This window comes from Callorhinus ursinus, unplaced genomic scaffold, assembly GCF_003265705.2.
Source record: "Callorhinus ursinus isolate GAN/ISIS: 27379988/994484 unplaced genomic scaffold, GSC_fseal_2.0 scaffold2, whole genome shotgun sequence".
Lineage (NCBI taxonomy): Eukaryota > Metazoa > Chordata > Mammalia > Carnivora > Otariidae > Callorhinus > Callorhinus ursinus.
This window is the reverse complement of record NW_027397064.1, coordinates 58,570,936-58,594,406: the sequence shown is the minus strand read 5'-3', so window position 1 is coordinate 58,594,406 and position 23,471 is coordinate 58,570,936. Positions and strand designations below refer to the sequence as shown.

Below are 23,471 nucleotides of genomic sequence, written 5' to 3'. Positions count from 1 at the left end.
ACACTTAAATGTTTGTTCAATTATTATTAGGTTGTATGCCTTTCTACCTTGTAAGGCCAAATAAAAGCCATCTCCTTTAAAAGCAAAAGGAAAATCTGATTGTTTAAATTTCAGAAAAAAACATAGTGGAAATTGAAATTTGAACATTTCATAAAAGAAGCATGGCTTTTTTTTTTTTTTTTTTTTTTTACTAAATTTAAGTGGCCAGTCTTAAGAAAGTTAATTTTAGGTACAACTTTCAAGACATGTTCTATCCAGTGTGGAGTTCTTAAGCATTGATGATTGAAAAAAATAAAGTGAATCTCTTTTGTATGTATAACTACTGTTTTAAACATCTTGTAAAGAGATGAAAACAGACACTGTCAAGTACTCTGTAGCCTGAGTCTGTATCAGTAGGGCACAGAACATTGATTAGTATGATAGTTTATTATCTGGATTTTCTTTTACTAGGAAAAAACAAAAGAACTTTGCTAGTCAAAAATAAATATTGCTTCATTTATTTCCCTCACATTCTTGTAACTTTTGAATACCTTAAATCTCATTTTTTCCTAGTTTTATTGAGAAATAATTGACATATATCACTATGTAAGTTTAAGGTATGTTGTATGATGTTTTGATTTACATATATTATAAAATAAATATAATAGGTTTAGTTAACATTCATCATTTTACAGATATACTAAGCAGGAAAAAATATTTCTTCTTCTGATGACAACTTTTAACAATTTTCTTATGTATCATATAACAGTGTTAACTATAGTCTTCATGTTGTATGTCGTATACCTAGTACTTATTTTATCTTATAACTGGTAAATCTGATTTTTAGATGGAATGAATGCTTCCCATGCACCAAGTCATTTCTTCCAGTTTAGCCTAATTTTAACAAATTGTTCATTATAGTATTTTAATACCACAGAATTTTATTTTTATTTATTAATTTCTTTAAAAAATTTATCTGGGGCGCCTGGGTGGCTCAGTTGGTTAAGCGACTGCCTTCGGCTCAGGTCATGATCCTGGAGTCCCGGGATCGAGTCCCACATCGGGCTCCCTGCTCAGTAGGGAGTCTGCTTCTCCCTCTGACCCTCTTCCCTCTCATGCTCTCTCTCATTCTCTCTCTCTCAAATAAATAAATAAAATATTTAAAAAAAATTTATCTGATGCTCTGAATTACATTGAAGAGAATAAAGGAAACGAAACATTTAGAGATTAGTGGAGGATATTTAAACTTCATTACCAGGAGAAAGAGGCCATCGAAGGGGAGAAATTAATATTTAAGAGAGTTAAGGTTTAAAGCAGTACCTTTCAGGGTGCCTGGGTGGCTCAGATGTTATTAAGCCTCTGCCTTCGGCTCAGGTCATGATCCCAGGGTCCTGGGATCGAGTCCCACATCGGGCTCCCTGCTCAGCAGGAAGCCTGCTTCTCCCTCTCCCACTCCCCCTGCTTGTGTTCCTGCTCTCGCTGTGTCTCTCTGTCAAATAAATAAATAAAATTTAAAAAAAAAAGCAGTACCTTTGAGGACAAAAAGAGGAAGTTATGAAAGTTATTTAAATGTTATTATTCCAGGCTAAGAGTATCCACAAGGGGGCATTATTGTAGTCCGGGCTATGTTTGAGTATTAAGTATCCTAGATTAGCTAGAGGAGGCTTTACATCTTTGGGTTAGCTCAGAAGTTCACTCCTTCCATTTTACTGTCTCTACCAGCTTCTACTCCCTACATTCGCTTTCCTTGACTGTTCACCTTTTCTAGGTTCTTCTTCCTGGCAAAAGCCCCTTCTTGCCAGAGGCTTTCTTCTACTTGAAAAATAATTGGGCTGTGCATCATCCTTCATCTCTAAGACATTTGTGTAGTTCTGAGTAGTCAACTCGAATTTAATTCTAATCATAAATATAGGTGGATTCCTAGGTGCTTTCTGGTTTAAAAATATTCTAGGTGTTCCTTTGCAGGCCAAAAGGCAGCAATGTTGATTTTATATCCTTGGAAGGCCAAGATCTAAACTGGTAGGAAAGGCCTTCTTGATTGGGTTTTTGTTCCAGATAATTAAAGAGTCACAGTCTTTCAATATTACTTAATGTGATCAGTGAATGCCATGGTGTAGATTTTTCAATTTACTCCATGTTTCTCGTCTGGTTCTCAAAGAAGGAAATAAGTATCTTTGCTCTAAACTTCTAGTAAGTTTAAATTTGTTCAGATATTCACATGTGTTAATGTTAAATCCTTTATTTTGTGCCTTTTAAAACCTTGTTTTAGGCTCTTTTATAGATATAAAATATATATAAAATGATATATATTTACATATAACTGGAATAAAAGTAATGTGATTGAATCACTGTTCTTATTAAGCTGATTATATCTCAAGATACTTGGCAAAAGCTAATTAGTAATGGCTTTTGTTATTTTCAAAGCTGTTTGGATTTACAGATGAATTCTAAAATTTAGTCTTTTTTGAGATTTGAGGGGCTATGAGTTCAGAGGTTTTTTTAACCTCCCTGAATGCATGCTGTTTGTTCTTGGGGGTTGTTTGTTGAATCTGGGAGTATGGTGGCATTGCCTTATTGTGCAATTACTGTAATCTTTGATTTTTCTAGACTCATTAGGTTGAAATATGGTAGTGACCAAACAATACTACCATTACCTTTTTTTCTGTTAATATTACTCCTTTTCAATAATGGTAATTTTCTTTTTCTAGGTTTGTCTCTTCTGTAGTATACATTATTTATTATTGCAAGATGAAGTGGGTTAGCCAGATAATAACTTTGAGTCTTTAATGAGTCCTTTCTATAAACTGGCTTGAAAACTATCTTTTGTGAGAAACGATACAGTTCTGGGATGGAGATTTTTATTGAATTACAAATGTGATGCCATGGTGATTAACTTTGCTTCTGGCTGATAAACTATGATAATTTGGTAGCATCACCCCTGTAATTTATTTTTTATCTTGGGAACTTTTATTTCCGACACTTTTATTGGCTAGGTTAGTGTATTTATGTACATATAATTACTGTTTAATCTGTTTCCATAAAGAATTTGAGGTAACTTTTTTTATAAAGTAGTTTTAACCAAGTAAGATACTATTTATTCTTGCATCAGTTGGGACTTAGTCTAGGGAAAGCCTCACATTGAGAAACAGACAAAAAGATGAGGAATATAGCCTAAAGGAAGTTAGGGGACATAATGTTCTTTTATTTTAGATACAAATCATAATTAGCTACTTTGAGTTGTACATGCAGCACCTAGCACAGTGCCATCCACCTGTGAACTATGTGAAGGTGGTCTGGTTTTATCATTGTTTCTGAGAGATGTAGTCACAAAATTAGAAACATTCAATTAAGTTTTTATAGTCCTTTGGAACTTAAGCAAGAATTACTCACTATATCTCAGGAAACATTCTAGTTACGATTTTTTTTCTTCTAATCTTACTATTGGTTACCAGTAGAATTTGCCATTGGAAAAATAAGGATGGTTAGTTTTGTACCTGTGTTTAAGATGTAATTCACCATGGGGCACCTGGCTAGCTCAGTCAGTACAGCATGTGACTCGGGGTTGTGAGTTCACTCCTGACATTGAGTGTAGAGTTTACATTACCAAGAGAAAAGAAAAGGCAAAAGATGTAACTCATCATACTATACTTGTACATTTTGTCAGATTAGCAAACCTACCTTTTTTATTGTATCATGTATAAACATTTAAATATAATTTTAAGGGTTCAATGAATGTGACTATCCCCAAACCATAGATTTTTAAATAAATACGTAGTTCTTTAGATCAGTTCATTTCTAATTAGGAACTTACCTTCTTTTCAGTAGACTATTAAAAGAAGGGCTTGCAGCTCAGCATAAAATGTGTTAGTCACTTAATATTATATACTGAAAGATTATTTTACAAAGATACTTGGGATTGGGGACATTTATGGTAAAATTTAACCAGAAGATGGCAGTGATGATCCTCCTATACTCCTGCAATGGTAATCAAAATGTTTTACAAATGTAATAGCATGAAATGTGCACGTTCAACTGTTGATATATAATGTTAAGAGTGATGATTTAGGGGAAAGCATTTGCTGTTTGTTTTATATACTATGAAAAATGTGTATTTTTCTATAAGAAGGGATTAAGAATATTTTGGGTGTCTGTATCTTTGTCTGTACACTTCAGTTTTTTCTGAATACTGGGGTAAGGAAGTTATCATAAGTCTTGCCTTGTTTAAGTTGCATGCATCATTTTATGTTATGCATCATGTCTAGAAGGCATGCTGTTTTATGGCCCGTTTGCATTTTTCACCCAAATTGCTGGAAACTAATGGACATTTTAAAGGAGCCATTCCTTTAGCTGTGGTCATTTTCTCTAAATTGGCCAAGGGGAAAATGAAATCATTTGAGGCATTAATTTCTGAAATAATTGTTAGACAAAAATTAACATTTAAAAAAAATCTCAGAAAACCAAGGGTAAATGACTTTTGAAGGATATTTCAGAGTTTTGATTTTTGACAACAGTTATAAGTAATATTTATAATCTGGTGATCTTAAAAGTGAGAAGTTAGAAAGTGGGGGGGAAGGAATGCTCTCCTTTGAAAATTAGTACCCACATTTGATGTTGGCTGGGATGAAGATGCATCCTTTCATAATCTTGCTTTTTTTTTAATATAAAACCCAAATGCATTTTGCCAGAGAAATTGCATGAGCCGTCAGCATGCATTGTTAACTTTGTCTTTCTCCTCTTCTTTCTACTATTCATTTTCATTCATGTATTTTTGTTTTTTGGTTTGCCATTTTTTCTTTTTTGTTAATTACTTCATGTTAAATTACTTTTGAAACATCATAAGCTGAGCAACCTCTCCGTGTAGTAACAGCGGATACCTGTCTATTTCACTATTTAGTCCCTCCTCCTATGTCTCCATCCTCCAAATCTGTGAGCACACCAAGTGAAGCTGGAAGCCAAGACTCTGGAGATGGTGCAGTGGGATCTAGGTACAGTAAATTTCTTTTAATAGTTTAATGATAGAATGTATTTAGTGCCTATATGCTGTTGATGCTTTAGAGGAACTCTAAATAGTTATGTTAAAATTAACATTTTGAAATCTAAGTGGCATAGAAATTATTTGTTTTAAATTAGGGGATTTTTTTTAATAGTATTTTAACTGTCCCTCTTGATTAATTTAGACTGAATAGTTAACTGATTTCACACTAATTATTTTATATTAAAATAAAGACGTTAATTTAATTTTTTTCTGTTTAAGCATACTTCACAGGTTATTGTGTAAATGTTTTGTATGTATAATATAAACAATGTAAATAGTGTGTAAATAGTGTATGATAGTATAAAATAGTATAAATATAGTGTAAAATAGTTTATAAATAATGTAAAACCTCTGTTGTGCTTAATTGTCCATTCAGTAATTGAAAATCTAAACAATTTGGGTAAGTACTTCAATTGTGTTCTATTGAGTCACTAGTTATAATTAAGATAGAAAATAATAGTGCATAAAATATCAAATAGAGATAACTGCTAAGGAAACAGGAGTGTTTACTGTCTTGAGGGCGTTATGCTAAATGAAAGAAGTCAGAGAAAGACAAATACTGAATTATGTCACTTATGTAATGAAAAAAAAAAACCCAAAAACCAAAGAAATCCAAGCTCATAGATAACAGAGAACAGATTGGTGGTTGCCAGATGTGGAGGACAGGGAATGGTCAAAATGGGTGAAGAGTTTCAAAAGAGTTACAAACTTCTAGTTATAAAATAAATAAGTTCTGGGGATGTAATGTACAGCATGGCGACTACAGTTAATAATACTATATTGCATATTTGAAGATTGCTGAGAGAGTAGATCTTAAAAGTTCTTATCACAAGAAAAAAATATGTTTGTTAACTGTATATGCTGACACATGTTAACTAGAATTGTGATCATTTCACAGTATATACAAATATCAAATCATTATTTTGTACACCTGAAAGTAATATAGTGTTATATGTCAGTTATACCTCACTTAAAAAAAAATGTTTTCTGCCTAGTTTTCCCATACTCATGTCTTCCTTGTAAAACTATATTTCATATTTGTTTTAGGATCCTGTACACATGTTGGGACTTGCTTTCCAAAAGTTCAGTGAGATTTTAGCCTCTCTCCAAAGATTGTCTTGGGGAAAGTACTTTTACTTATTCCTCTTGGTCACACACGAACCACCCCCACACACACATGCACATACACACATACACAATAACAGCAAGTCTTTTAAAAACAGCATCATACTGTTTGATTCTTTGTGTCAGTTGAAATGAGATTAAACATGGTTAAAATCTTTATTCAGAATCCTTATTTTGGGCAAGGAAGTTAAATGTCCTCCTCAGAAAAATATCTTAACATACCTTAACATCTTAACATACCTCTTAATAAGAAATAAACTTGAGAAGTCTCATCTTCTTTGTGCCTAAGTTCCTCTGATTGAAGTTATAAATAAGTAATGAGTATCTAAAAGACGGCCAGAAAAAAGCAAGGAAGCTATATAATAAACTCGATATTTTAACCAATTCCTGAATAATCAGGTTATCATTAACAATTAGAAGACAAAAAAGTCTCACCAGTTTGAATTTGAGATGTATTTTCCAAAACTGTTTTGTAAATAGAACCAAAATTGCAAATCTAAGCTGTATTGTCATTGGAAGTAAATAATAAAACCATTTAAGAAATATCAAAACTTTTTTTTAGAAATAATAGTACCTTATAAAATAGTATATATTCTAGATTAAAGGCTAAATTTATTTAGTCTGAACTCATTTTTAAGACTAAATTTGTTTCATACTTCATGCTTCTCTATTTTTGTACAAATATGTTTATATTCCTCTGCTAATAAGCAAGTGGTGTTTTCAAGAGAAGGCTTTTTTTCGCCTTCTGCAGCTTTACTGTAGTACAAATATTTACCCAAAGAATTATTATATTTATTAAATTTAATTGTATTATAAATTATTTTTATGTAGATATTGTACTGTGTTCATTTTGAACTCTGTTCTTGATTTTGAATAGTAGAAAGATTATTTTAAATGTTGCATCAGCAAGTTTGCTTTCAAAACTATGTAACATCTACTTGATTTTGTTCTTTTTTTCAAGATTTATTTATTTATTTGAGAGAGGGAGAGAGGGAGTGCAAGTGGGGGGGAAGGGTCAGAGGGAGAGAAACTGAAGCAGACTCCCCACTGAGTACAGAGCCCTGTCATGAGGCTTGATCCCATGACACCTGAGATCATGACCTGAGCCAAAACCAGTAGTTGGATGCCCAACCAACTCAGCCATCCAGGCACTTCCATCTACCTGGTTTTTGAAATTAATGTGAATTAGAACATGTCCTTCTGAGTTTCATTGGGAAACCTAGAGTTTATTAGAGACCCATTGGAATATTGTGAATTGGTACAGGGAGTAAATACTGTTAAGATATTTATTTGTATGTAGAACACATATTCATCAAATTGCCAATTTAATGTTAAATACTATGTAGATTATCACAGAAAATGAAATATTCATGGTCCTTGCCTTCGTGGAACTTATATTCTAGTGATTACATCGTTAATTTAAAGATATTATTCACTGTACTGAAAAGTTCCAAGCTAACTTGTGTTTGTTTAAGTTTAAAGTATAAATTTTTAATGATAAGTTATAAAACAAGAAAACAGGTATTTAAATATCTTTAGGGGTTTGTTCTTATTAGAGAGTGAATGTAAAATTTAGTTTCTTCTCAGTTTAACAGGAGAGCAAAAAATACTCCTCTTTTTGAATGAGGTGACCTGGTATCTTTTTAATCTTACTACATACATTGTCTCCTTTGAGAGCACAGACTTGGTTTTAATCATTAATTTTCAAGAAGGCTGCATATGTTCTTTTTTGTGTATATATGTATACATACAAGAGTAAAAACTAAGAGTTCTACTACATCAGCTCCAGATTGCATAGTAGAGAGATAATCTTGTTGATTAATTGGTGCTATTGGCAGTGAAATAATAGCATTTCTAAATATATGGCTTTTGAAAAGTATGCTAAGATCTGAGAATGAAACTGAATGAACTTGAATTGAGCAGGCATGTGTTGGTAATGAAAGAATGAAGAGAATATGAAGAAATATCACAGGAAAATACATGAAGATGTGTGGGATGTATGAACCTACACACTCTGTTAACTGGGCAAGACAGTCCCAGATTAGTACACTCAGGGAGTAGGATACGATATATTAGACATTACCAGATATGGTATCAAGACATATCTGAATGCCAAAAATTTCTGTTGGGCCTGGTTGTAATTTATGAATAAATGTTAAAAGGCCATGAAAAGTGATATCTCTCTAACTCTGCAGATTTGGAGTTGAATTTCATTAAGTTTCTAGTTCTCTTTCTCATTCACTTCTGTTATCTCTACAATTTAGCTGACAGTTACTCAGTTGGGTAATCCATGTTTCTTCCTTTTTCCATTCTTGATCAGTTTATCTCTCAGGCTTTTGGATTATATTGGAATTTTACTTTGTATGTCTGCTGATGCCTTTAATAAACATAATTCTGTATGTTGTACAATGTATTTTCAGTACTGGCTATATTTTTAGGCAAAGTTTTGCTTAATTTTTTTTTTAAGATTTTATTTATTTATTTATTTATTTATTTATTTATTTATTTGACAGTAAGAGAGAGACAGCGAGGGAGGGAACGCAAGCAGGGGGAGTAGGAAAGGGAGAAGCCGGCTTCCTGCCGAGCAGGGAGCCCGATGCGGGCCCGATCCCAGGAACCCTGCGATCATGACCTGAGCCGAAGGCAGATGCTTAACAACTGAGCCCCCCAGGAGCCCCTGCTTAATTTTAGACTTAAATGACATCCTCAGCAAGGAGCTGTAGGTCACTAATAGCAGCTATACCTCTCATATAATGTAAAGGTTGGGGACAGAACATTTGTTGGAGAGCACCTAATAGGACCCCTTCTGATTTAACAAAGCCTGAGTTTGTTGCTGTTCATAGTTTAATACAAAGTAGATCTTCAGAATGACCTTTTCTTTGCATATACGCAATCCTGTTTAAATCCCCAAGTCTTTCTTTATATTTTTAATATGAAGAATTTCTCTAGTTCAATTCATCTGAGTGTTTTTATTGATAAATTGTATAGACAGGTAAAATATAGAAATCATTTGTTGTATTTAAATATTGTAGCTGTTTTAGTTGTTTGTTATGACTTATGTGAGTATATAGATAACCAAAAATAGTAGTACTGAATATATTGTGCTTAACTTTTTAATAGAAACTATGAGTATCATACAGTACTGTACATAATTATCTTATATACTGCTACCTTGTAAGCATGCCCATGTGATAAAGCACCTTTTGTTCTAGTAATACAAGATTTGGCTTAAGTGGAAAAGATCCTATGTAAGTTATTTACCCGGTAGGCAAGGCTAAAACACAACCAAATATTTATTTAGAATTGATACTCTCTAGAAGTTTAGTTAATTTAGGTAAGTCCTTTGAACATAAAATATTTTTCCTGGGAAAATTTATTTTTTCCTAGAGACAGAAATCTTTAGTTGTTTTCTAAAGCAGATGACATGTAAGCCCAAGGCAGTGCTTAACCCATAAATTACATAGGGGTCACATTTTGGAAACTTTAGCTTTTTTGTATCCCAGTGGAATAGTCTTTGGTTTTCTCACCGAAAGACTTATGTGTTGATTCGTTTCCTTTACCAATATGACAATTTCCTGCACACATTTAGTGCTTTGGGCAAGATTATAATATGTTAACTAAGATGTTTTTACTAATGCTTTTTTAATTAAGAAAATTAAAATTTTAGCTATTTTTATAGCCTAGCTTGTTATCCAAAAATAATGTATTATTTGTGTTGTTGGACGCTTTGGCTGTTCTTGTCCATTATTAGGCAATATTAGTTTCCTGTAATCTGAAAATACTGTCTTAACTAATCTGGGTTGTATGTTTACATCTTTAACCACCTTCTGCTTATGGCGTGCACTAGAGCATTGAATGATACCTGGTGTTTTTTTCTATTAACCAGAACATGAGGTTTTTAATTGTGAACAGTATTTTAGCTTTACCTATTCATAGAATGTATTTGCTTGACTAACTTATGGCCTTTTTTGCTAACGCTTCATGGTTGTCCTACAACCATTTAGGACGCTGCATTGGGATACAGATCCATCAGTTCTTCAGCTTCACTCAGATTCCGATTTGGGGTATTGAATAGATTTTTTTACCTTCCCTCTTTTATAATTAATTTGATTCTTTGTGAAATTGTCCTAATTTTATTTAAGTTTCTAATGTACATTATACGATTAGGAAAAGGAAAAAGTTAATATTTTACTGTGACACCTCATTTATCCTCTATCATTAGTGAAAGAAATATTTTATGTATCTGATTTTCTAGGTTCCCTAAGTTTATCCATTAAGTGTCCAAAGTCCTTTGATTATGTCTGTATTTTTGATGTGAAATTTTCTAAGCTGTATTACAAACTTCCCAGACTTTTTCTGATACGTTTTCTACATATAATTGAACCTTTTCTGGGTTACTTGATATAAATACTAATTTATTTTCCTGTATTAAAATTTCCTGATGTTTTCTTAGGTTTTTAAGAGGAACAGAACTGTGGCCCCAGATTGCTATTGATTTATTCTTTAATTCATTTATTCACTCATTTATTTATTCTAGTCTCCAGTGCAAATTATGTTTGTTGCTGCCATTGTGCCTTACTCAGATAGTAATTTGGTAATTTGCACCTTCTAAATCATGTGACCAACACCTTTTGGAATTATGTCTAAAGTAAGAGTAAATAAGCCTTGAATTAGGGCATATAAGAAAAGTATATGAGCTTCTTGTACATTAACGGGAAGCTTCTCTGTTGGCTGCCCTGAGACTGCCCCCACTCCTAGTTGCTTTTTTATTCTCAGGAAAAGTGGCTTTTGGATAAGTGAGGTATTACCTCCCTAACCTTCTACCCCTAAATCTTATTTGTTTGTTTGTTCTAATGTGATTTTTGTCTAATTAGACCCTATATGCAGCCAAGTTAGTAACTTATTCTTAATGTTCTTGGCTTGGCCATTTTTTCTCAGATATGTGAGTGTTTAACTTTTTAAGTAGTTTGTATCTTAAAATTTAGAATACAGTGTTTCTTATTTTAAATTTTATTCTTAGAATATGAGATTACTTCAAATCTGCTTAAGTTTTCCCATTTAATTCTTTGATAATGCACCTTTTTTTCCCTTTAAAGCTAAGATATTCCTAAAGTGGAAAACACATTAAAAATTTATTATAGCCCACATTTGGGACCTTAGAGAAAACTAATCCATTCAATGTACTAATTTTATTATAATTTTTTGTATAGGATTTTGAAAATGTTTTATAAGAAAATAGTTATTATTACATATATGTATATATTTCAGGTATCCTGCTTGATATTCTGAAGTTACAGCAATGCTTTTATTAGATATCCTTTTAAGATAGTCTTATAATTGAGAACTTCTTTGGGAGCTTGTAAGCATACTGTATTATTTGATTTAGCATTTAGATATCTAATAAATCAAGAAAAGATCCATATATCTAATAAAAAATATTTTTCTTTTGATCGATTTTCCTCAGCTATAATTCTCTTCTTCTCTTTGTCAAAGAAGAATGTGTTCCCTCTATTTAAAACAGAAGTGACTTTAATAGTTTTATTGTATTCAAAATATCTGTCGCTTTAATTCAGGTGTAGAATATCTGCATTGTAGTTTGTCCGTATATGAATCAAGGACAGTACTGACCATGCAGAGATTAGAGATTTAAAAGTTTAAATATTTCATTTTAAAATCTAAATTGACTTTATGATTCTTAATTTATGCAAAGTATAAGTAGAAAAAGGGTTTCAACAGAAACTTATTTTTCATTCTTAAAGCTTAAGTCTCCTAATGGTGAAGGAAACTAAACGTGGTCTGAGATCCATGTATCTGCCTCTTCAGAAAAGTCTGGAATCAATATCCCTTCTAAGAAGAGTTCTCATAACCAACCATATTTAGTAGTCCACTCTGATGAAATTCCTATCATCCTAGTCTATTATTAGCCACACATTTGCTCTAAGAAACTAAATTATTTGCCTTTTTAAAGTGAAAAACAAACATCTTGAATGATTCAGAAATATCTTTTGTTTTTGCTATCTTCTAAATTCTTTTGTTAAAATAAAGCCAATTCATTGTTCATCTAAAATTTCTTGAATAAAACAGGGATTTAAATTACAATGTTGGATACACAATGTTTAATTCTTAATTTTCCAAAAAACATGGTTTGATGTAGTTAAAATGTTTCATTTGTTGTATTTAAAAACATTTGTCTTCACTTTATTTAGACGAGGACCTATTAAACTTGGAATGGCTAAAATTACACAAGTTGACTTTCCTCCTCGAGAAATCGTCACATATACAAAGGAAACTCAGACTCCAGTTATGGCTCAACCCAAAGAAGGTGAATATCTATCCTTAATATGATGATCATTAAATTCCCATATTGAATAAATAGATTCTTTCTTTTTTTTCTCTTTCTTTTTTGGCATATTTTCTAAGGGAAACATCATAAAACTAATGCTTTAAGGTTTCTGTATTGATGTATTTGTTTCTTAGAGTTTTAAACCTTTTTCTTTTAGAAGTTAATGAAAGTATAAACTGTATATATGGTTTTTAATTTTGTTGACATAAACTTAAGTTTTTAATCTTCATTTTGTCATTGATATGTGATGCTTTAGAATCAGAAAAGCTTAGGAGTGATCTATGTCTGTCACTGAGCACAATCCTTCCTAAAAGAATGTATCACACAGTAAATGAAACCATGTAAATTATTTTCTTTAGAGCGTATGATATTCTGATATGTTGTCGTTGTTATCCATATTTATGAACACATCTAGATCTAATTCTAAAACTTTTGCTTTTATGATCTAAGGGCTCTATTATGTTGATTTCATAAGCAGCCTTTAATTTGTGTGTAACAGAGAGATGTATACACAGACATTATATTGAATGTCGAGTGTTTTTATTCTTTTTTTTTAAGATTTATTTATTTATTTTAGAGAGAGAGAGGAGGAGCAGGGGCGTAGGGCAAGGGAGAGAGAGAATCCTCAAGCAGTTTCCCTGCTGAGCGCAGACCCTGACATGAGGCTCGATCCCAGGACCCTGAGATCATAACTTGAGCTGAAATCAAGAGTTGACCACTTAACTGACTGAGCCATCCAGGCGCCCCAGGAGTCTTTTGATTCTTTTTTTTTTAAGATTTTATTTATTTATTTGACAGAGAGAAACACAGCGAGAAAGGGAACGCAGGGGGAGTGGGAGAGGGAGAAGCAGGCTTCCCGCTGAGCAGGGAGCCTGATGCAGGGCTCGATCCCAGGACCCCGAGATCATGACCTGAGCCGAAGGCAGATGCTTAACGACTGAGCCACCCAGCACCCCAAGTCTTTTGATTCTTAAACCAGGAGTTACCATTTTTACATTGGGGACTAATTTTTATTTTTATTTTATTTTAATTTTTTTAACATTTTATTTATTTATTTGAGAGAGAGAGAGAGCACCATTGGGGAGAGGGGCAAAGGGAGAGGGAAAGGGAGAAGCACACTCCTCAACTGAGCAAGGAGCCCGATGTGGGGCTCGATCCCAGGACCCTGGGATCATGACCTGTGCTGAAGGCAGAAGCTTACCCGACTGAGCCACCCAGGCGCCCCAGGGACTAATTTTTAAAATCTCATCAGATAGTTAATGATTCACGCATAAAGTTAGTATGATAGCTCTTGTTTTTTTCCAGTTAGGCTAATAAATTATGTCACACATAAAAGAGATTTATATAATAGCCCTAATACAGGTCCATAGTTCCTTACCTGAAACCCTTGAAGCCACATATGTATTTGAATTCAGAATTTGTCAGAGTTTAGAAAAGTTACTAGTAAAGTCTATGTACTGTAAGTAAACACTCCAGCAGCAACTTGGGCATTAATATTTTGGCAGCAGAAGATATGAATATTCAAACTAAGTAAGATAAATAATGATTATAAATACCTTTACCTCTGGTCATGTCAAGGTTTACCACCAAGTGAGCTATGGATTTTAGAGTTGTTGATATTTTGCACTGTGGTCCAATAATAAATTTTCCTTTTAGCAGTCTGTGCATAAGGAATGTTTTTTCTCTTTGGCCAGGAAAATTTATTCCTGTTTAACTATGGAATATCAAACATTAAAACTTTGTTTATCAAATATTTAAATTAATTTATTTTTAAAATTTCAGTTTCATTACCACATTTCTCCATTAAGGAGAATCAAAAACAATATTCACTTCAGAAAGCCCAAAAATTACAGGTAAGCAAAAAGGAGAAAAAAAATCCTTGGAGCGCCTGGGTGGCTCAGTTGGTTAAGCATCCAACTCTTGATTTTGGCTCAAGTCATGATCTCAGCGTTGTGCAGTCGAGCCCATGTCCCAGCATGGAGTCTGGTTAAGATTCTCTCTCCCTCTCTCTCTCTGTCCCTCCTGCACCCCCCAAAAGAATCCTTGAAACCTTTAGCTGTTACCAAAGAAAATCTTTAAATTTTCATTTTTATATGTCCCTCAAAAGAAATTAGGATTATACCTATTTACAATCTATGTACTTTTTAACAACTCTCCTTTCCCTGTCCACTAAGGATGGAAGTGAAATAAATACCTTAAACTTTTCTGTTCACTTTCATCTTGATCCCCAAAAAGAGTTGACATTATCATACATACTATTACACTTCAAAAATTTTGAGGAAATCAGGGTAACATTTTTATCTAGGTTCTTTTTTTTTTTTTACTTGATCATGTGAATGTTCATTTCTGTGGATACATTTTTTTCATTCCTACTTGCTCCATTGATTGGTAAAATAGCTTTCACAGGAGGAAAATCCTCGTCTTACTAGAAAAAAAGCCACTGATGGTAATCACGAGACATAAGCAACTTAAACAAAAAAAAGGAAAGATGAAGTGTTGAATTAACAGTATGGAGAACACTGCAGGATTCCATAATTTCTGGAAAATAATATTTTATTAATCAGTATATTCAGTATATTCAAGTATTTTAATGTCTGTCTTTCTGAAGCTACATTATTATATATGTTAACTCAAAAAAGTGAGCAAAATAGCCAAAATGAGGGCACAATGACTCATTTAAAAAGTATATTTGGCTGGTTTTCTTCATCTAGTAATTTGGAGATTTATTTTTAGTTATTCCATCATACTTATGCAATGCATTTTGGATTGTTTGAAATGTAAAGCATTCTGAAGCTATTTGGGGTAATGCCTATCATATTCAGTTTAAGTGAAGAATTCCTTTTTTTTAAATAATTTTTTTCTAACTATTAGAGTAGTATATCATGGAGAATTTAGAAAATACAGAGAATGAAACTAGGCCACTATCTTCCATCAAATACGAAAATAAATTCAAAATGGATTAAAGATTTCAGTGTAAGACCTGAAACCATAAAACTGGAAGAGAACATAAGCAGTAAGCTCTTTGACATCGTCTTAGCCATACCTATTTTTTTAGACCGGTTTCCTCAGGCAAGGGCACCAAAGGCTAAAATAAACAGATGGGATTAAACTAAAAAGTTTTTGTGAAACCATCCACCAAACTAAAAGGCGATCTGTTGAATGGGAGAAGAACTTGGCAAATCATACACCTGAGAAGGGGTTGATATCCAAAATATATAAAGAACTTAGACAATATAAAAAAAAAAACCCAATTAAAAGATGGGCAGAGAACTTGAATAGGTATCTTTCCAAAGAAGACCTACAGATGGTCAATAGACACATGAAAAGATGCTCAACATCATTAGTCATCAGGGACATGCAAGTCAAAACTATAGTGAGATATTACCTCATACCTGTCAGATTGGGTAGTATCAAAAAGAAAAAAAATAACAAGATTTGATGATGATGTAGAGAAAAGGGAACCCTTGTACACTGTTGGTGGGAATGTAAATTGGCGCAGCCACTCTAGAAAAGAGTATGGAGGTTCCTCAAAAAATTAAAATGGAATCACCATACAATCCAGCAATTCCACTTCTGGGTATTTATCTGAAGAAAACAATCTTCAACCAATAGTTGAAGATACAGAAGCAGCCTAAGTGTCCATAGATAGATGAATGGGTAAAGGAGATGGAATCTTACTCAGCCCTAAAAAGAATAAAATATTGCCATGTGTGACAACATGGATGGATCTAGAGGGTATTATGCTAAGTGAAATAAGTCAGATAGAGAAAGACAAATACTGTATGTAGAGTCTAAAAAACAACCAAAAAACCAAGCAGAACAGAAACAAGATTCATAGATACAGGAAACAAACTGTTGGCTGTTACCAGAGTGGGAGCAGACATTGGGGGTGGGTGAAATGGGTGAAGGGGACTAAGAGGTACAGACTTCTAGTTATAAAATAAGTAAGTCATGAGGATATGATGTACAGCATAGGGAATATATTCAGTAATATTACAATAACTTTATATGGTGACAGATAACTAGACATATTGTTAGGGTCATTTTGTCATGTATAAAAATACCAAATCTCTATGATGTATACCTGAAACTAACAGGATTTTTGTGACAATTATACTTCAATTAAAAAATACAGAAAGGATATAAAGGAAATGTCATGATTCCATTGTGTAATAACCACTATTAATATTTTGTTTCCAGTTTTCTAGAATGTATTTTTTAAAAAATTTTCTCTGTATATATACACACATAAATATATATATACACATATGATTTTATATCCTATTTGAAATGTGCATTTTTAATTGCTTATTTTGAGATGTGTGTAAATATTTAAATATTAACTTGTAACTTATTGCCATTGAACTAATTTGAGTGTATAGCTGTATAAGACTAGCATTTTTAAAAAAATTTTTTCCTGTTTTTATTTTGTAAGTAACTAAAAATGTGAAAGATCATGATTTGTTAGATAAGCTGATGATCCAGAAGCACAAGATAAACTCTGTTCTTTTCAGTTTTAAATTATTTAGGGCAAGGCTTTTAGCATCACCAAACTTTAACTTCTTTGCCAGATTTTCTCTGAGTATAGAGACTGTTTCTTCTTCATTGCTGTAATGCCTGCCTGGTTGAATAGTGCCTGACATGTAGTAAGAACATAGTATTTGGCGAAGGAATTAATTGCTTTTATCTACTAAGGAGAATGATTTTGCTTACTTGCATTGTTTATTGTCATGCATTTACTCTGGAAGTAACTACTGGGAATAGGCTATTTTCAAGTGTTAATGGGCTACAGTATAATTATTGATGTAATTGGGTGAAAAAGTATGATTAGTCTCAGTTCTTGGTTTTAATATGACTATATCATATTCTAGTCTTTATTTGCTCTTATATCCATAAATGAAACCATTATAGATTCTCCTTAAAGCCTTCTTGAGTTCCATGTTGACAAACTTTGTAGATACAAATGTGTTGTTATTTTGTGTTCTATGTATCCCTCTGAATGCTTTGAACAAAATTGAACCTGTTAACATCTTTCAGTTTTAGCTATTTGTTTGTAATGGTTCTTCAAACTTTGTTTAAATTAACAGCTGAAAATTTTAACCACAAGGAGTGCTCACATATCAGGTACAGTGTGAAGCACTTTACATTTAATCTCTAATCCTCTCACCAAAACTATAAGAGTTAAGTATAGGTTCTATTTACGCAAGAAGAAGGTAAAACTCAAAGGGATAGTTTATCAAGGGTCACATAGCTGGTGTAGCTAAGATTCTAAACCAAGTCTGATTTTAAGGTGAGCTTTCTCATGCTGCCACTGAAGCAGCATTTTTGTGCTCTTATGGTACTAACCTATGATAAAAAATTCAATTTATAGTGTAATACAGTAAGCATGGATACAGATGTATAACCAAAACAAAAGTTTTATTAAGTAGCACCCCCCCTTCTCTTGTTATATTTCATTTTTTAAATGAAAAATGACCATAATGTGCTAAATTCATTGGTTTAGTTAGACCAGTAGTTTGAAAAACACTTCGTTAAAGGATAGCATGGTTTAATTAACTTATTTATTGGTATATCTGCATCAGGATATTTTATAGTAATTGTTTAAGATTAATGAATAAACAGCTTTGTTCTTTCATAGTGCTAAATATAATTTTTCTTATCTTTACTGATCGCAGGTGAAAGTGACAAGATAAGTGAACTCAGCCCAGTTTCTAATGAGTATGTCTGCATCAGCACCACTACCTTTAAAATTTTCCTTTGTGGACTAGACTTAGATACTAATTTAAAGGTCCATGTTTATTCATTTGCAACCTAACAAGCATTCATGATTCTACAATTTTATTGAGTATATGCTATATATATAAAGGCACTAGGTCATCCTTTCTTTGCTTTTTTTTTTTAGTTATATAAATGAAGGAGAATGAGAAATTTATCCTGGTACCATGGGGCCATCCTTAGCCTTTGAAGCTATTTATAAAAATGAGATCATTTCCTTTCTATATTATTAAAATTATTTTCATGTCTAGGGCTCTTACCATTAAGTTTCTTTTCCCAATTTGTGGAAGTTTTAGAAAGAGGGAAAGAAAAACCCTGAAATTAAGGTTTTATAATAAAAACACTTTGTGCTTAACTGTACTTGGACTTACCCATTGCTTTAATACAGTGGTTCTCAAACTTTGCCTCGTTGGTTTCCATTTAAGAATTATGTAACATATTCCAAAACTCACTATGAGACAAAATTGCTGAAATTACAATTTGAGTGTAGCAGACAGTAAATTAAACTTGGGTAGGCAGTGTAATCAGTGCAGGAGTAATATGAGTTACTAAATTGAAGATAAAAATTGGTCTTAGGCTTAACTCTTATCTTTCTACCATTTTTTTTTAAATGGCTGAATCTTAATCTTTTAAAAAAGCAGTGGTTTTTATTCTGCCTTGTTTTTCTTTTTAACCATTCTAGCCATCTTCTTTCAAGTTTACTCTTTAAGTTGGTAGTACTGTTTCTGAACTGAGGTGCTTTGCTGTCTTAAAGCACCTACTGTGAAAGAAATTGACAAAGAACATGTGACCTCAGTCAATTTCACTCTCGGCAGGTAAAAAGCTTCTCATGGTGCCCACGGATACACTCCTGGAAAAGTTACTTTCTTCCTTTAGCTTTTAAAAGTCTGTTAACTCTTTTGAAAATGGCATTATTTTTTATCTACCTTTTTGGTATGGATTTTTGTTGTTGCTATTTTTCGATAGATTTTTAAAGAGGAAGAAATCCTATGTTATCTAATATTATCAGTTTATTTATACCTGAAGAAATTGAGGCCTGAAGAAGTTAATTGTGATGAGCCTGTGGTCACAGTGTGGGTGACATAGGGCTACAACCAGAACCTGGCTTTTGATTTCCAGTGAAGTGCAGTTCTTACACTATTCCAATTTCTTATCTGTGTGGAGTTTTACAATTATTTTTGGTATTGGTTTAGTAGCCAGGTATTTTTCCTTAGGAACACGTTGATTAGTATTTATAATGTGTAGAAAAGTATTACATGTAAATAGCTCTAAATTTTTTTTTGCATGATCTTAATATCTGTCTGTAATCCATGCTTCCCAGGTAGACTAAATTTCTGGGCCCCCTGGTTAATATTACCTTTGTCCAAAATGGAATTTTCTAAAATTCTAGAATAAATAAGACCTATAAAAGTGAGTTTTAACCCTCAGAGAATCTGTGAGAATATAAATATAATTGAAAATTAAAGCATTTGTTCTTAATCTTAAAGACTTTTAATCAGCATATCTGAAATTATGGCATCAGAAAAATGTAATACTTATGAGATTACAGATATCAGGGTCTACGTCAATGATGCCAGTAGTGCCTAGATAAATCTGAATTTTGTATTAAAAGACCATATAGAGAAACAAATTGTGTTAAAGTAAATGGCATAGTTGAAATTTTACTTCTTTCTTTTTTCCCCCCAAGTTAGCATTAGATCTGTATTCAAAATATTTCCTGATTTAAAAGACTGCTACATATTTTCCCTTGTTGAAGATCTAAATTATTAAGGAAATCCAAGAGAACTTGCACATCATTCTAGATATTTAAAAATATAAAAAGAATGGAGTCCATTGATCCATTCATGAAGCTTTGTCCCAGTACAAGTTTCTCTTAATATTGATTTTAAAGAGTAAGGTATAAGTAGATGAAATTATGGACAACTGGATTGAAATGAAGTGATTCAAAATGATTTTGATCTAGAAATGAAAGGGTTATTTTGAAAATATTAAAGGAAAACTTCATATCTGACTTATTTTTTAAAATTAATGATTAAAGCATTTCCCTCTAATCTCATGAAAGATTTTGTGAAGTTATTCATAAGTTGAATTTTTGAAAATTAAATCATTTTTTATGCAACATATTTTCTGATTTTTAGAACTTGGTGGCTACTTCCTTTGTACCATAAATAATCAGGATACTTGGTAAATAAGGAATACTCCATAGGACATTAAAACGATCTTAAAATACGGCACACCAATATAATGAAACTACATAATACATTTATAGACAACAAACATATTTTCTGAACAACATTAATGCACTAATGATGGGACTTGTTTTTCACTTGATAATGAGAATTAATCATGGTAAGTGATAGACTTAAAAGTATCAGTGTTTAGTGAGGATTTCCTAGGATGTTGCATATTACCTGTTATATGTGTTGTAACATTTTAAAATAGTTCAAAGTGTACTCTGTGGCTTATTCTTGGCTTAGATGTCTCTTAAGTGTAATGTGACATACAGATGAGAAAACCTGCTCTGAAGACTCCTTCCTTCAGCTTAACAAAAGCCACCCATTTTACAGATGATTTAACTTTGATTAACCTACTCCATTGTAACAGATTATTCCGACAACTGGAATTTCACTCTTTGGTGTTATTTCTAGGTGCAGCTTAATTTACAGAGCAGCTTTTCTTTCCATCTCACCAAAATACATCACAATTTTGATGTTAACTCAAAGTAAAAATTCAATGGTTCATTAAACCTAGTCTTAGCATTCATTGACAAGAGATTTGTCATTTTAAAAGTAACTGCTACTTTTATGCATTCTTTGCTGCTCAGCTTATAACCTTAGATTCCCTGTCAGAGAAAGCATGGAGTTAACCACTTAGCATATTGCAATGAATATTCATCAATAAATTGATGTGACATGGCAGTCCCATTTTTCAGTCTTCCTGCTCTGTTGCATTCTTTTTCTGTTTTAAATACATTATAGTTTATCATGTAATAAGGACTGGCTTAGAAAATCTTCAGAATTACGATATATTTTCGATCGTGTCAGTAGTCCTTTAGTAGCTATCGTATTAGTTTTTAAAAAGAGTGTATTTATTCAGAGGAACATTCTCTAATCTGGTATTACTGCTGGGCATTTTTGCCAAATATTTGATATATATATATAGATAGATAATTGTTTAAGACCAGCTTTATAATAAAAATTCGATGTTTTGTAGTTTTTAAGAAGAGCAGATCATTTTTGTTCCTTGAAATTTTATTTGGCTTAATCTTTTGACCTGTCATAGTTTTTAGATCAGTTTTTCATCCATGTAGAAAGGGAGGTAGGTACATTAATTCTAAAACAAAATCCTGAAAACATGTATCTGAATAGTTGGTAATCCATCATTCAGCTACAACTAAACTGATCTATATGGGCAAATAGGCATAGCAAATGCCATGTAAGAGGCAGATATAGATCACTGTCTAACATACTTCATCTACATTTTAAATTTTAGAAGGAAAAGATGGTCTATAAACAAGATCTTTTCTGTTAAATATGTAGATTATGAGGTCACTTGGCACTAAAATGCTGACCATATGCATTATGACAGGAATTTGACACCTGTCATTGGAAATAGTACTTAGAAGCCGTATAATGCAACAAAGTTGAGGGAGGAAAATACAATGTGGCTAGGAGGCTGTAATTTATAATTCACAGTGCTCAAGAAGACCTGTCCAGGGTGTCTCAAAATCCCCCTCTTTGATTTTAGGATTTACATACCGTAAACCCTGCAAGTAAACAAAATTGATTAGGATAACTGATAGCCAGAAAATGAAAAAATATATATATATTCTCAGACTTAATTTTTAATTGAAGTGTAAATATATCATTATTCTAAAAGAAGTCAACTTCTGAGTTAAATGTAATTAAACTGTTTTATTACATTACACCTACAGGTGATTTTATGGTAGAATTTCAAGTTGGAGCGGTACAGTATAGAATTGTCACCAGTTATACTGTTTTCAGATTAATAATCTGTTGTATATGAGAATTCATCTAAAAAGGAGTACTGTCTTTCTGTTTCTCTGTGTGATTATTTTGCCCAAAAAAAGCTTTCATTTTTTTAAGTAGCACAAAAGCTGTAATTGGCATGCTTTGTAAGGAAGTGTCAATGTGCAAGAGAGTGGCGATCACTAAGAATTCTTTTACGTGTTCTTTCCCCTTTGCACCACCGCCTCCTCAGCAGGGTCACTGAGATCACTAGCTTTTCTTGAAATGGCCATTTTCACTGGCAGGTGCATTATACCCTGTATTTTCAGATTGTTTTTCCATTCTGAATGTTTGGCAGGTTGATTGCTCTGGCTGCATTGACGGAGAAAGGGCTGACAAATGCGGTTGGGCTGGCTGAAAAGACAGTGATTACTGTTTTCCTTTGTGGCTGATTGAGGCCCTTGAAAGGAAAAATTTTAACCTTCACCATTTGGTTCAAAAGTATGAGCATATATTGAAATCATTCGTGCCATTTATCCTAGTTCTGTAAACTTGTCAGAACGTAAAAATCGCTCAATTTCATGTAATGTAGGATTGGCATACGTCATTATCATTTTGATTAAGTTGGAGGTTGTATCATTGTGTGCATTATACAGTGTCATTTAAAGCTTTCTTTCCTACAGGTACAGCTATATTTTTATTGCTTATACTATAGACTGAAAGATTTTCATAGCTCTCCAAACCTAACACTACGTGTGTGGTTTGGCAGCTGGTGTGGCCTACAAGCTGCATTTTGTTTGCAGGGTAAAGGCTTATCTGTAGGCCTCCTGGAGTGTGGGTAATTGCACAGTCTCACCATTGGGGAGAGACCGGATTGGAAGCAGCCAGGCGGAAGAATGTTGTGCCATCCCTTTGCCACCTTGTAGCAGAAAGACACAATCCCAGCAGTGCCATCTGGTTGTTGCTATCTAGTCAGCTGGCCTGGCTGCTGGGACCATGACTTGGCAGCTGGTTCCCATCCTTGACCATTCTTTTGTGTATGGAGCATGTATGTGTGCTTTAGATAATTTTGAACATGGGTTGGGGAAATGACTATAAATAACAAGTCCCCTTATTGAATAGGGTCTCATTACTTAAGATGCACTCTGCTGCAGACGCCTGCTGCCATTCCCTTATAGACAAATGACACATCTGTTTAGGCAATAAAAATAAGCATTTTCTTCATAAAATCTGTCTCAGTATATAG

At 32.9% G+C, this 23,471-nt stretch overlaps 1 protein-coding gene across 6 annotated transcripts in view; it reads left to right on the top strand.

Annotated features, from left to right (window-relative positions):
- DYNC1I2 (dynein cytoplasmic 1 intermediate chain 2) overlaps window positions 1-23,471 on the top strand; it is a 53,253-nt gene that overhangs the window by 7,937 nt on the left and 21,845 nt on the right. For 4 of the 6 annotated variants that reach the window (XM_025850372.2, XM_025850390.2, XM_025850364.2 and 1 more), the window contains exons 4-6: window positions 4,874-4,964; window positions 10,144-10,203; window positions 12,346-12,461. In XM_025850372.2, coding sequence (XP_025706157.1) covers window positions 4,874-4,964; window positions 10,144-10,203; window positions 12,346-12,461 — 267 coding nt within the window. The remainder of the gene's footprint in view (window positions 1-4,873; window positions 4,965-10,143; window positions 10,204-12,345; window positions 12,462-23,471) is intronic. The other 2 variants (XM_025850416.2, XM_025850399.2) reach the window with 1 other exon arrangement.